Source organism: Pelmatolapia mariae, linkage group LG6 (assembly GCF_036321145.2).
Source record: "Pelmatolapia mariae isolate MD_Pm_ZW linkage group LG6, Pm_UMD_F_2, whole genome shotgun sequence".
In the NCBI taxonomy this organism is placed as follows: Eukaryota; Metazoa; Chordata; class Actinopteri; order Cichliformes; family Cichlidae; genus Pelmatolapia; species Pelmatolapia mariae.
Window position 1 is genome coordinate 31,814,174 of NC_086232.1, and position 13,480 is coordinate 31,827,653.

Genomic DNA, 13,480 nt, shown 5'->3' on the forward strand with positions numbered 1-13,480 from the left:
GTGGCCGTGTTGACCAGACGGTTTTTATTTATTTTCCCTTTTCCTTTGACCCTCTTGATTTTCATCTTGTTTTGCAGATATTGGGACCCTGGTCCCAGGGCAGACCCCTTTGAGGACCTGCGGTACGTCTGGGGTGGGTTTTCCTACCTGCAGGATGTAATCGAGCAAGGAATTATCAGAGCTGTCACTGGCACCAAGCAGAAGACAGGAATCTACATTCAGCAGATGCCCTACCCCTGCTACGTTGATGATATGTAAGTGAATGCTGTGGTTAAAAAAAGAATGTGTTTCGGTTCTACAGAGGATATGTGTGTAACATTCAATGCCCTTTTTCAGATTCCTGCGTGTGATGAGTCGGTCAATGCCTCTCTTCATGACCTTGGCATGGATGTACTCAGTAGCTATCATCATCAAGGGAGTGGTATACGAGAAAGAGGCGCGCCTCAAAGAGACCATGAGAATCATGGGACTGAACAACGGCACCCTTTGGCTTAGCTGGTTCATCAGCAGTTTAATCCCCCTGCTGATCAGCGCTGGGTTGTTGGTGATGTTATTGAAGGTTGGTGCAGCCACAGGCACACACACATGTATGCCCAATATGTCACCATGAAGGAATGTCAGCAAATTATAGAAAACAAGTGAACATACTCACACTGATCATTGCAGATGTTCATACTCAGCACTTAATTAAGTGACTCTTTTTCCATGATGTCTCCAAATTTAATTAAAAGGTGGAAAACAAGTGACATCATTCTTTTCTCTCCCTGTCTCTTTTGTCTGACGTCCTTCTCAGATGGGTAACCTGCTGCCTTACAGTGACTCCGGCGTTGTGTTTCTCTTCCTGGGATCATTTGGCGTAGTTACCATCATGCAGTGCTTTCTCATCAGCACGCTGTTTTCTCGTGCCAACTTGGCAGCCGCCTGCGGTGGCATTATATACTTCACTCTCTACCTGCCCTACGTGCTTTGTGTTGCCTGGCAGGACTACGTGGGCTTTGGAGCAAAAATTGTTGTGGTGTGTTGAATAGATTTAATTACATACTTATGAATACAAACATGATTCTTTTGCATTTTGTACTCTTTCCTCATGCCTTTGTCTTAAAATATTACTTCTATGTTTGAATATAGTGATTAAAAACAAGCTTGCTGTATGCAGGCATAATTTTCTGTCCTAAAATTTGAATGCTCTTTCATTTTCACAGAGTCTCCTTTCTCCTGTGGCTTTCGGTTTTGGATGTGAGTACTTTGCCCTCTTTGAAGAGCAAGGAGTGGGAATACAGTGGTCAAACCTACTTGCCAGCCCTCTAGAGGAAGACAGCTACAACCTAACCACCTCCATCTGCCTTATGCTGTTTGACGCTGTGTTGTACGGAATAATGACCTGGTACATTGAAGCTGTGTTCCCTGGTGAGTTGTGCAAAAACTTTGCAGTTTGGGTATTTTTCCCTTTAGCGGACAAATTGCACACGAGCAATATGAATTATTTGACTAGCAATACATTCTATTACAGGTCAGTATGGGATCCCTAGGCCCTGGTATTTTCCCTTCACTAGGACATATTGGTGTGGAGAAAAAGAGAACAAGAACATCTCCACCCCTCTGTCAAAGAAGGGTAACGCTGATGGTACATATCATAATCATTATTATCATAATTTTTAGATATACAACACATCTTCACTTTAAACTACTTAAAGAGATTTGGATGGCATACCAGGATAAATTATGCTGTTTTTTTGTGTCTGATTTGCAGCTGTCTGCATTGAGGAAGAGCCAAGCCACATAGAGCCAGGTGTTTACATTGAGAATCTTGTGAAGATCTACAGCCATGGAAACAAACTGGCTGTGGACGGCCTGTCCCTGAGATTCTATGAGGGACAGATCACCTCCTTCCTCGGACACAATGGAGCTGGCAAAACCACAACTATGTAAGATAGTGCACATGTTGTCTACAGTACTCCCAAGTTTTGCTGAGCTGAGAGTTTGACACTTGATAAAGGATTTTAAAGTTTGAACAGCTGAAGTGCTGACTGTATTTTTGTGTTTTCTTCTTGTTTCTGATCAAGGTCAATCCTGACAGGGTTGTTTCCACCCACCTCTGGCACAGCCTACATTCTCGGCAAAGACATTCGTTCTGAACTCAGCACAATCCGGCAGAATCTGGGTGTATGCCCTCAACACAACGTACTTTTCAGCATGTACGTATGCAGTACTGGGGGCAGACTTTTGTGGAAACTTTCAGTCTCTTGTGCTTTGGCTGTTAAGTGAACTGTTGCTTGCTGTAATGCAGGTTGACAGTCGAGGAACACATCTGGTTCTACGCCCGCCTGAAGGGTCTTTCAGAGGAGAAGGTGAAGGCGGAAATGGAACAAATTGTGAATGATGTTGGACTGCCTCACAAACGAAAGTCTCGCACAAGCACCCTGTCCGGTTAGTTTAAATTTGATTTATTTCACTGGGCAGGTTGTGCAAAGGGATTTCCTGTTTAACATTTTTACTGAAACTCTATTTCTGACTTTTATTTCTTGTTGTCTTTTAAGGTGGGATGCAGAGGAAGCTGTCAGTGGCCTTGGCTTTTGTTGGTGGTTCAAAGGTTGTGATTCTGGATGAACCCACAGCTGGTGTTGATCCCTACGCACGCAGGGGCATCTGGGATCTCTTGCTCAAATACAGACAAGGTAACTAGAACTGATATTGTCTTAGCTTGTTCTTTTTGTAGTTTTACATAGAATTTGAGTCAAGAAATCCACCCCCAAGAATGAAATGACAAATTCAGTTTTTTACTATTCTTAGGCCGCACTATCATCCTGTCCACTCATCACATGGACGAGGCTGACATCCTGGGTGACCGCATTGCCATCATTTCACACGGGAAGCTGTGTTGCGTAGGCTCCTCTCTTTTCCTGAAGACCCACTTGGGGACAGGCTACTACCTGACCCTGGTCAAGAGAGACTATGACTTGACACTACAGTCATGCAGGAATTCTGCCAGCACAGTCTCCTATAGCAAGAAGACAGAAAAGGTACAAGAAATGTAAAAAGCAATATTAAACATGTTTTTAAATGAACAAAAAAAACTTTCTGTATCATTAATACAGAAATATACTCTACTATAGGAATATAGAAAATATATATGCCTAATGCTAATGAAGGACAACTGATTTAGTCTTTTTCTTCCCTCTCAACATTGTCTTGTCTTTTAAACAGGAGGACAGTGTATCAGAAAGCAGTTCAGATGCTGGTCTTGGCAGTGAACCAGAAAGTGAAACCACTACTATTGGTAAGAATCAATAACAAAGTGGCTGTCTTTCTTATAAAATTAAGCCCACATTATCAGTTTGAGCTCCAACAAAGAAAGCTGTAATGTAAAATGACCTCTGTCCGTTTACTAACTTCTCTCTCTCTCTGCTTATTCTTCCCCACAGATGTCTCCCTCATTTCCAATGTGATTTTCAAGCATGTCCCTGAGGCTCGCCTGGTGGAGGATCTCGGCCATGAACTCGCCTATGTCTTGCCCTACCAGGCTGCAAAAGATGGCGCCTTTGTGGAGCTCTTTCATGAGCTTGATGACCGACTGACTGACTTGGGAATCTCAAGTTATGGAATATCTGATACCACCCTAGAAGAAGTAAGATACTACATTTTCATTTGGTTGGAGTTAACTTTTTTACACTGAACACAGTCATGAGTAGAATAAAACTGATATTTATATGTCATTTGCATTATTTTTTGCAGTCTGTTTTCACTTTAGCCAATATTTTAATTTATTTCCCTCTAACTCTTCAGATTTTCTTGAAAGTGGCTGAGGACAGTGGAGTGGATTCAGTTGAGCTTTCAGGTAAATCTGGGATATTTTTTCCAACATTTCCACACCTAACGTCTCCTATGCAATCTACATTATAACACCATTTGTTGGTAAACATTAGATGAAATAATTAGAAATTGAATGCTGTGTACACTGAGTCTTAAATAGGAAGCATCAGGGAACATAGAGAAGACAAAACAATGGAATTTAAATAGTTTAGCTTAACTCGCTGATTCTCATGTGGCTGCAGATGGAGTCGTACCCACCAGAACTCGTCGTCGTCATGCGTTCGGAGATCACCAGAGCTGCCTGAAGCCCTTCACTGAGGATGACTTTGACTTCAATGACTCTGAAGGTGACCCAGGTAGAAATGGATTACCCAGCATGAAGTGCAGTGATAGCAAAGATCTTTTTTGCCTACATCCATCAAATCTTTCAGCCTATGCTTGTACCTAAAGTTTCATTTTACCATATATATACATATAAACAAAATTACAAATTTGCAGACATTAAGTTATTACAATCCATGTGTCACAAGTTATGTTTCCATGTTGTCACACTGCAGTTTTGCTGATGGGTATCATGTTGTCTGTGTCCAGAATCCCGTGAGACCGACTGGCTTAGTGGAACAGATGGCAAAGGGTCATACCAAGTGAAAGGCTGGAGTCTGAAGAGACAGCAGTTTGTAGCACTACTGTGGAAACGATTCCTCTATGCTCGACGCTCTAGGAAGGGCTTCTTTGCCCAGGTATACTGGCATTAAACCCACATATATGGGCTCTACACACAGTGTTAGCCATTATATGAATGTTTATGCCTCGCTCAATCATGAGGCTCTTCCTAACTACTAACTTAATTGCCCCTTGGGGATAAATAAAGTCTTTCTGATGCTGATTCTGATTCTATAAAATAATAGCTGTATTTGACTCTTTTAACATCAGCGCTGTTATGTTTCAGATTGTGCTTCCGGCAGTGTTTGTGTGTATTGCCTTGGTGTTCAGCCTGATCGTTCCTCCATTTGGAAAGTACCCCAGCCTGGCTCTGGATCCTGGCATGTATGGAGAACAGTTTACCTTCATCAGGTAAGATAAAATCTGTCTGCAAAGAACTTTAATCCATTGTTTTGCAAAATAGCCCATTTTCCTCAGCCCATTAAAGATGTAAAACGTTACATAACTGTGCTGATGTTTTAACGCCTATTCTTAAGTGTTCTTACCAGAGCTCTAAATGCTAACTAGAATTTTGTGATGATGTTCTTTTAACATGTATTTCTCCTACTTTTAGAGATAGTTTAAAATGTCATTTGTTATTAAAAGGAATGGGTTTTGTTTGTGCCTTTGCAGTAACGACATGCCTGAAGACCCTCATACCAACAATCTGCTTGGAGCTCTGACAGCAGAACCTGGCTTTGGAACACGCTGCATGGAAGGACAGCCAATACCGTGAGTTAACTTACATTTAGGAAAAATATTTAGATCTATATTATAAATCGTGTAAGAATCAGTCAGAATTTCAGGAAGAATGCTCAATGCATATGGACAAACTGGAGGTTTTAATATGAGCGCCCCCTTTATGCTCCAGGGACATTCCCTGCACTGCAGTTCAAGATGAGTGGTCGGTCCCTCAAGTCTCTCAAAGTGTGAAGGACATGTTTGACAAAGGAAACTGGACCATGCAGAATCCGTCTCCATTGTGTGAGTGCAGCTGCGAAGGGCGCAAGAGGATGTTGCCCGAGTGTCCATCGGGAGCTGGGGGGCTTCCACCACCACAGGTTAGAGATCTTTCCTTCTCATTGTTACCAAAGCACTTGCTCATAGGGGGTCATATGATTATATTTTCTCTGTTTTCTTTGTATTGTTCTAGGGTCTTTACTTTACAACATACATTACCTTGAGGCGACTGTTGTTGTGATTTGGCTGTGCATAAATAAATAATTGAAATTGAAATTAAAATCGGTTAAAACAAAAGTCATATAATAAGTGTGAGCAACCAACTAGATGAATAATGAACAGGAAATAACTGATTTGTCTGTTTTTGTATCCAGATGAAGATCAGTGAGACAGACACTCTGCAGAATTTGACAGGCAGAAACATTTCAGACTATCTGGTTAAGACCTACGCTCAGATCATTGGCAAGAGGTAACACTTCTCTGACATGTTATTATTATTTACCTTGATCTTTTTTTTTTTGCAAATTGTTCTCATTCAAGCAACTATCAAGCACTGAGTAATTTCTTTTCCTTTCTTACAGCCTGAAGAACAAGATCTGGGTCAACGAGTTCAGGTACAGTAACAGACATGATGCATCTTTAGTTCCTTCACAAATCAATAATACTGAGTGAGTGCTTCTCAGCTGTGTCCTTTCAAAGTATTAAAATGGCTGTAATCTATTGCAGATATGGCGGATTCTCATTAGGTGCGAGGAGTTCACAATTTCTGGCCCATACAGATGAAACTGATCGTGCAATTGCTCAGCTGAGGAGACGTTTCCATCTTGAAAGAGTAAGAGATTTTATTACATTATGTACTACATAATCCATAAACCGTTCCATAATGGCCTGCTTTGATTTTGTCGGGATAAGACTCTTACAGGGGGTCCGTCTGTGCTGTTATAATTACAGCTGTACTGATGATAAACATGGTATCTTATTACAAGTCTGAACAGTGTCAGTTTACACATGTGCTAAAAAAGACTTGGCTCACTTCTTCTGTTTGCTGCCTCGCCCATTCTCCAGGGAGCTGCAGCAGATCGTTTCTTTCACAGTCTTTCCAGTTTCATCCAAGGATTGGACACCAAGAATAACGTCAAGGTTAGCACACACACGCACACATGCACACACAAGACAGCAGTTATACAACAGCACGTGGCTCTGGACATTACAGTTAAGCCTCCTTGATCAATTCCTTCAACAATGCCATTGTTAAACCTGCAGCTTGCACACAAAATGTCTAGTACTCAACCTACATGCTATTTATGTTGAGTATGTCATAGATAATGAACATTACATAGATTCCCCTCCACACTGGTGAGATTTATTGCCCTATGTTTTCTTTCTTACAAAGTACCAAGTAATGTGTATTTTTCTTGTACTTGTACTTTCACATTTTAAATGCAAATGGTGCCTGGCACTATTTGGTGTCCAAAATAACAGCAAATGCACTATAACATTAGAACCTAAGTGGGTTTTTTTAAGTGCTACTTTGACTGTGGAAAGATAATAAGTGCTCAAGAGGGGGTAAAATAAATGAGTGCTGTAGACTTTTATGGTATTAAAAAAATAATTCTTTACTCTTACAGACTTGTAACACTTAACTGATCTCCAAGCTGCTGTTTTATGTCTAAGCTCATTTTATTAGCCTCTAACGTTACATCAAGTGAAACTCTCACAATTGCCTCTCTTAATGCAGATTTGGTTTAACAACAAAGGCTGGCACAGCATTGGTTCCTTCCTCAATGTGATGAACAACGCCATTCTACGGGTGAGTCTGCCAGCTGGAAAAGACCCCACAAAATTTGGCATCACTGCCTACAATCATCCACTCAACCTCACCAAGGAGCAGCTCTCACAAGTCGCGTTGTGAGTATTACAGTGACTACAGTGCTGAATTCAAAGGTTTAACTATCTCTTTGGCCTCTCCTTACTCCCGTTGTGTCTTTTGTTATTTCTTTTCCAGGATGACAACATCGGTGGACGTGCTCGTGTCCATTTGCGTCATCTTTGCCATGTCCTTTGTGCCCGCCAGTTTTGTGGTCTTTCTCATCCAAGAGAGAGTGAACAAGGCTAAACACATGCAGTTCATTAGTGGAGTACAACCCTTCCTCTACTGGCTGGCCAACTTTGTCTGGGATATGGTAAGTCATTTTAGTTTTTCTAAACTTAAGGTTCATTTGGCTCAAGTCCGTGTAAAAAAGACTTGAAAATTTCAGACCACAATCGTGATAGAACATCTAGCTTATTGAAATTAAATTTTTTTTATCCCATTTGCAGTGTAACTACATCGTTCCTGCCACACTGGTGATCATCATCTTTGTGTGTTTCCAACAAGACGCCTACGTCTCCTCCACCAATCTGCCTGTGCTGGCTCTGCTGCTGCTACTCTATGGGTAAATTAGGCACAAACACAATTTCTTTGGCTCTTTCCGTTTTTGTTTATCTTTAACCTGTTTTCATATAATATTCTGTTTGTGTCTTTTTTCAGATGGTCAATCACCCCTCTGATGTACCCAGCTTCATTTTTCTTTAAAATACCCAGCACAGCCTACGTGGTTCTTACTAGCGTCAACATACTGATAGGAATCAACGGCAGCGTGTCCACATTTGTTCTCGAGCTGTTTGGAAGCAATGTAAGCAGTTATTAGTAGCAGGAGACTTGTAAATTTATAAGGAATTACTCAAAAATATCTAGAGTTGCAGGTTTTTGAATGACTGACATTGAATTTTCAACCTTTCTTGGCTAAATGCTGCCTTCATTCCTCCTTCAGGAGATCGGTGGCATTAATGATATCCTGAAGAATGTGTTCCTCATCTTCCCTCACTTCTGCTTGGGAAGAGGACTTATTGACATGGTGAAGAATCAAGCAATGGCTGATGCTCTGGAGAGATTCGGTAAACACAGCAGGCAGTTGTTAACTACAGCAATAAATGTGTCCTTATTAGTTTTTGACAAGGTACGAAAAATAAGTGTTTGTTCCTGATAATGTATGTCCTGTTGTAGGTGAAAACCGGTTCCGCTCTCCTCTGGCCTGGGACATGGTTGGAAAGAACTTGTTTGCAATGGCCATTGAGGGTGTTGTCTTCTTCTGTATAACCGTCCTCATTCAGTATCGCTTCTGCTTCAAGGCCAGGTGGGGGAAACTTATTACATACATGTGATTATTCTGTTTTAAATGCATTAAACCTTGTTCTCCATATCACAACACTCAGACTTAACTCCTTTCCTCCCTAACTTTCAGGTCATCCACTAGTCATCTGAAGCCCATCGGAGAGGAAGACGAGGATGTGGCGAGAGAGCGACAGCGGATCCTCAGCGGTGGAGGACAGACAGACATCCTGGAGCTCAGACAGCTCACCAAGATTTACAAGCGCAAACAGAAGCCAGCAGTGGACCGGCTGTGTGTTGGCATCCCTCCTGGAGAGGTATTGCTGTCTTTTAGCTTTTATACATATGAGGATGAGTAATTTCTTTTTCAGTTAAGGATTAGCAGATGGTATTTTGAATGTGAAATATTAAGTAGATTATATTCTTCCTCTTTCCTGCAGTGTTTTGGTTTGCTGGGGGTGAATGGAGCAGGAAAAACCAGCACCTTCAAAATGCTGACAGGAGATTCTGTGGTAACAAGTGGCGAGGCCTACCTGGCTGGCAAGAGGTGAGAGACAAGAAAAGACGTCATATTATACGACACTATGTAGATTACAACACTACTTAATTCATGAAAAGGTGTTACATTTCAGGTTTCTTTTTCTTTCTTCATATTACTTAAAAAACCCACTTTAATCTATTTTCTCTTACTCCAGTGTAACCACAGAGATAGATGAAGTCCATCAGAACATGGGCTACTGTCCTCAGTTTGATGCTATCAATGACCTACTGACTGGCAGAGAGCATCTCGAGTTTTATGCTATCCTGAGAGGAGTGCCCGAGAAGGAAGTCTGTGAGGTCAGCAACGAGCATACACACGTGATACATATTTGCCTTTTACACGTAAACTACACCTATAATTCTACTTGTGCAGTGTTGTTGTTTGTTTGGGTTTTTTTCCTATTTTGTATTTCAACTAGACACTTTACCTGATAATGATAACACTTTCAGCCATGATGTGTCATGTTTCAGCCAGAAGACAGTTTAACACACTCGAAACTCTAACCCTCCACTAGGTGGCAGACTGGGGCATCCGTAAACTGGGTTTGATGAAGTATGTGGACAAAGCAGCTGGCAGCTACAGTGGAGGAAATATGAGGAAACTGTCTACTGCTATTGCTCTAATAGGAGGACCACCTGTTGTGTTTCTGGTCAGTGAACATAGTAATAATAACAATGATAATAATAATAATGATAAAGCATTGCTGAATGTTAAAGCTCCTAAAGTCAGTGAACTGTGTGGTAAATATGATTGTGTAGCAGCAGCTGAGTACCTGCTCTTACATGTTCGCAGGATGAACCAACTACAGGCATGGACCCCAAGGCACGTCGTGCTCTCTGGAACGCCATCCTGAGCATCATCAAAGAGGGGCGATCTGTAGTCCTGACCTCTCACAGGTTCGACAGGCCCTTCCAGTCCATGTGTTTGTTTACCTGGACATTCTTTCTTTTTCTTTCTTTCTTTTTTTTTTCTAATTCGCCCCTTATGAATATTTTCCTTATGTGTCTTGTAATAGTATGGAGGAGTGTGAAGCTCTTTGCACCAGGATGGCCATCATGGTCAACGGCAGGTTCCGCTGTCTGGGCAGCGTGCAGCACCTCAAAAACAGGTGAGACCACAAAAAATCACCTCTCACAACATTGTAGCTCACAAAAAGTCGTTTTACACTTTTAGCAAGATTAATGGTATTATTTTATGTTTATGACTATATATGGCAGCAATCCTGATTCTGTATTTCTGTCAGCTGCAGTAATGATTCATATGAAGGAAAGACTGGTCTTTAGCCCCATAGCAGGGAAAAAAACTGAATGTATATATATTTAATATACTTGTTAGATTTGGAGATGGCTACACAATCATCCTACGGGTGGCGGGACCAGACCCAGACCTTAGGCCAGTAATGGACTTCATAGAAAGGGAGCTACCAGGGAGCACGTTGAAGGAGAAACACCGCAACATGCTCCAGTACCAGCTTCCCTCCTCCCTCACCTCTCTCGCCCGAATCTTCTCCCTGCTCTCAAAGAACAAAGAGGCTCTCAGCATAGAGGACTACTCTGTTTCTCAGACTACTTTAGACCAAGTAAGCAAACTTACAAACAATCATTATGAACATCCAACTTCAATTTAAGCAGAGTCTCATTTGTTTTTCCTCTTCTTCGCCCTCCTTTTCCAGGTGTTTGTAAATTTTGCCAAGGACCAAAGTGACGAGGACCACTTGAAAGACGTCCATCTGAGCAAGCGGGACGCTGTTGTAGTGGACATTTCCCAGCTGAACTCTTTTCTCACAGACAACAAGACCAGGGAGAGCTGTGTCTGATTCCACAACATACCATCTGTGGGAGTTGCAATGCTTCGCCCACCCTCCCCACGACCGAGAAAAGATGGACCACTAAACTCTGGGGAGACAGACTGCGTTCATTTTTTTTTCTACTTTTTAGTCTTTTTCAATTGTCATCATTTCTCAGTGGACCTGCATTTCAATGCACAGCCTCTTGAAAAGGCAGAGACTGCAGGTATTGTGACAGACACTGAAATAATGAAAGCTCAATGCAAATCAATGCAAGAAATATATATATAATTATGTTTAAGATGACGAGATATTTCTGTGAGGGTAGGAGACAGGTGCTTCTCCTTCACTAGATTGACAGAAAGAAAGGAAAGACTCAGAACACTTGAAGTGACAGCAGAATTTTAATGCTGTATTAGACTGGAAAGCATGTGTAGCCTAGCTACCCACTCAATGGGCAAGACCCAGGGGACGGCAGAAGATCTCTCAGTTTTAAACCCCTTTCCTAAAGTAGTTAGCTGTGGTCAGTGAGGGTGTTTATACATTTGCCTGTATGGAGAAATCAGGATGATATAAAAAAACAAATTTGGATCAGTCACTGCCAGCTGTTAAATCTGTTCAACCTTTTTAACCTGGTTAAAAACAGACTGACTGCTTTTTTATTCAGGGTCAAACCTTTCTAGATTTCTTTTCATTACCAAGCGCAGTTTGGGGGATTTTTTTCTATTGCAAATGATGGTAAAAAAAAAAGCTTTTACAATCCACTTTCAGTCACAAATGTGCAATCATCAGCATAGTAATTTTTACTAATTACATTTTTAAAGGTAATTTAATTCCTCCAGACAAACATAACCTTGACAGTTACTTTTCTTCGAATAACAATTAAGAACTGCTAACCAAGTTGTTTTGTTTTTATTTGTCGTACTTGGTGTCCTTGACATTGTCCAGCATAGTGCCTAAACTGGTGGAGACAGAAATTTGAGCACTCCATTAAAACAACAATGTATGTAGGCTGCCAAGGAATGTATAAGACAGATACCAACATGCATCAAAGCACAAAAAAAGCCCAATTTTTTGTGTGTGTATAGAGAAACTTGACTGTTTTGTTTTAAAGTGTGTCCTTCATCGTGAAAAAACAACAACAACAAAAAAAAAAAATCTTGTGGTTCTTTGTTATATGCACAAGATGTACAGTCTGCTATGCTGGCTTGTTGTTACTCACTCTGTCCTGTTCGGACAAAGGAGGGCTAAGGATTACTGAAGAATTTTTGAAAGTCAAATGGAAATATATAGTGCATGCTTTCCAATGGGCCACACACCTGGACTGTCAGGCCTTTTTTCTGTGTACCAAAGCATGCCGCCAGATCTGAGTGTGACCAGGATATGCTTTTATAAACATCAGTGCGAGGGTACCACGGAAGCTCTTCAGACCTGAGCCAGTGCCGATGTGGATATTATGTACAGTAGCAATTTTGTGACGTCAAGTCGAAAAAAAAGATGTTACCAGTGGAGTGAACAAACAGTATCTGTGCCAAATGAAGATGAATATGTATCCTTAACCAACCAGCATAATCTGGAGGAGGCAAATGTTTTTTAAAGTTTGTGTTGTGCTTTTATCCATCAGCTCAGTCAAAATCCTCCTATTCTCATTGTCAACAGCGTGAAACAAACTTGTGCTCTCATTCAGTCTTATTTAGACTGCAAGTTCTTTCTATCCTCTGGTCATGTTGCCAAATTCTACTCTGTCCACGTCCATAAACTGCCACACTGAAGGTATCTGTGCTGTCAGTAGCTCTAATATAGGACAAGCTGTTGAGATATTTTGTTTATAAGAGCTAGTCAGTAAGCCAGGCTAAAATCGAGGACCATGTCAATTAATATTTTTGCTTGTAATGCTTTATAGTTCAGAAGTCCAATCCAGGGTTTAAAGTGATAACAGGTGCTCTGTTTCATGCGGAATCTTGGAAGGGGTTTCCAATATCTCGGGGATAACTGCTCTGGGGCTGACTCTGTTACCAACACCAAGGGTCTAATCCCCATCCCACCAAACCCCTGTTTTAAATTTGAGCACTTTATAGGTTTAGTATAGTCTTTTATTTCAACTATTTTAAAGTGGAAATCATGGCAAAAGAGACATGTAAAAACAAACCTTAAAAAACAAAGTTAATCCACTGCATAAAAGGATTTGTTTGAAACTTGAAATAGAGAACAAAGGCTTACATGTGATCGAGAGAAATGAGTGAAATAGTGAAAAGCAGAGATAGTAGCAAGTTAACGAGAGAGCGAGACAGTACCTAGGTAGGGATTTTTCTCTTCTCATGCTCAATATTATTATTTGTTTACATTTTTAAGTATTATGGCCGTTTGTGTTTGTTACCCATTGTGTATAGTTATTCTTTACATTAATAAATTCATACATTTTCAAAAAAAAAGACTCACGATGTGATTACTTTGACTTTGCTTTCACAGTACCTGTGTGCTAGATTAAAAAAAGAAAAAAAAGGGTGGGCTTGTCACATGGAAGTTTGTA

At 40.9% G+C, this 13,480-nt stretch overlaps 1 protein-coding gene across 2 annotated transcripts in view; it reads left to right on the forward strand.

The window, feature by feature from the left end:
- The window catches only part of LOC134629331 (phospholipid-transporting ATPase ABCA1-like), a 35,483-nt gene extending 22,101 nt beyond the window's left edge, over positions 1-13,382 (forward strand). The window contains exons 14-49 of one of the 2 annotated variants that reach the window (XM_063476579.1): positions 78-254; positions 337-559; positions 794-1,015; positions 1,203-1,407; positions 1,511-1,624; positions 1,751-1,925; positions 2,064-2,195; positions 2,288-2,427; positions 2,538-2,675; positions 2,791-3,020; positions 3,205-3,277; positions 3,423-3,625; positions 3,784-3,835; positions 4,053-4,166; positions 4,402-4,550; positions 4,760-4,884; positions 5,146-5,244; positions 5,384-5,573; positions 5,847-5,941; positions 6,054-6,086; positions 6,199-6,304; positions 6,538-6,612; positions 7,211-7,380; positions 7,478-7,655; positions 7,792-7,907; positions 8,003-8,147; positions 8,286-8,409; positions 8,519-8,648; positions 8,757-8,940; positions 9,064-9,170; positions 9,319-9,460; positions 9,679-9,813; positions 9,957-10,060; positions 10,180-10,272; positions 10,500-10,743; positions 10,837-13,382. In XM_063476579.1, the coding sequence (XP_063332649.1) occupies positions 78-254; positions 337-559; positions 794-1,015; positions 1,203-1,407; positions 1,511-1,624; positions 1,751-1,925; positions 2,064-2,195; positions 2,288-2,427; positions 2,538-2,675; positions 2,791-3,020; positions 3,205-3,277; positions 3,423-3,625; positions 3,784-3,835; positions 4,053-4,166; positions 4,402-4,550; positions 4,760-4,884; positions 5,146-5,244; positions 5,384-5,573; positions 5,847-5,941; positions 6,054-6,086; positions 6,199-6,304; positions 6,538-6,612; positions 7,211-7,380; positions 7,478-7,655; positions 7,792-7,907; positions 8,003-8,147; positions 8,286-8,409; positions 8,519-8,648; positions 8,757-8,940; positions 9,064-9,170; positions 9,319-9,460; positions 9,679-9,813; positions 9,957-10,060; positions 10,180-10,272; positions 10,500-10,743; positions 10,837-10,980 (5,086 nt within the window). In that variant the 3' untranslated portion in view covers positions 10,981-13,382. The remainder of the gene's footprint in view (positions 1-77; positions 255-336; positions 560-793; positions 1,016-1,202; positions 1,408-1,510; positions 1,625-1,750; positions 1,926-2,063; positions 2,196-2,287; positions 2,428-2,537; positions 2,676-2,790; positions 3,021-3,204; positions 3,278-3,422; positions 3,626-3,783; positions 3,836-4,052; positions 4,167-4,401; positions 4,551-4,759; positions 4,885-5,145; positions 5,245-5,383; positions 5,574-5,846; positions 5,942-6,053; positions 6,087-6,198; positions 6,305-6,537; positions 6,613-7,210; positions 7,381-7,477; positions 7,656-7,791; positions 7,908-8,002; positions 8,148-8,285; positions 8,410-8,518; positions 8,649-8,756; positions 8,941-9,063; positions 9,171-9,318; positions 9,461-9,678; positions 9,814-9,956; positions 10,061-10,179; positions 10,273-10,499; positions 10,744-10,836) is intronic. The other variant, XM_063476580.1, reaches the window with a different exon arrangement.
- Positions 13,383-13,480: the final 98 nt, after the last annotated feature.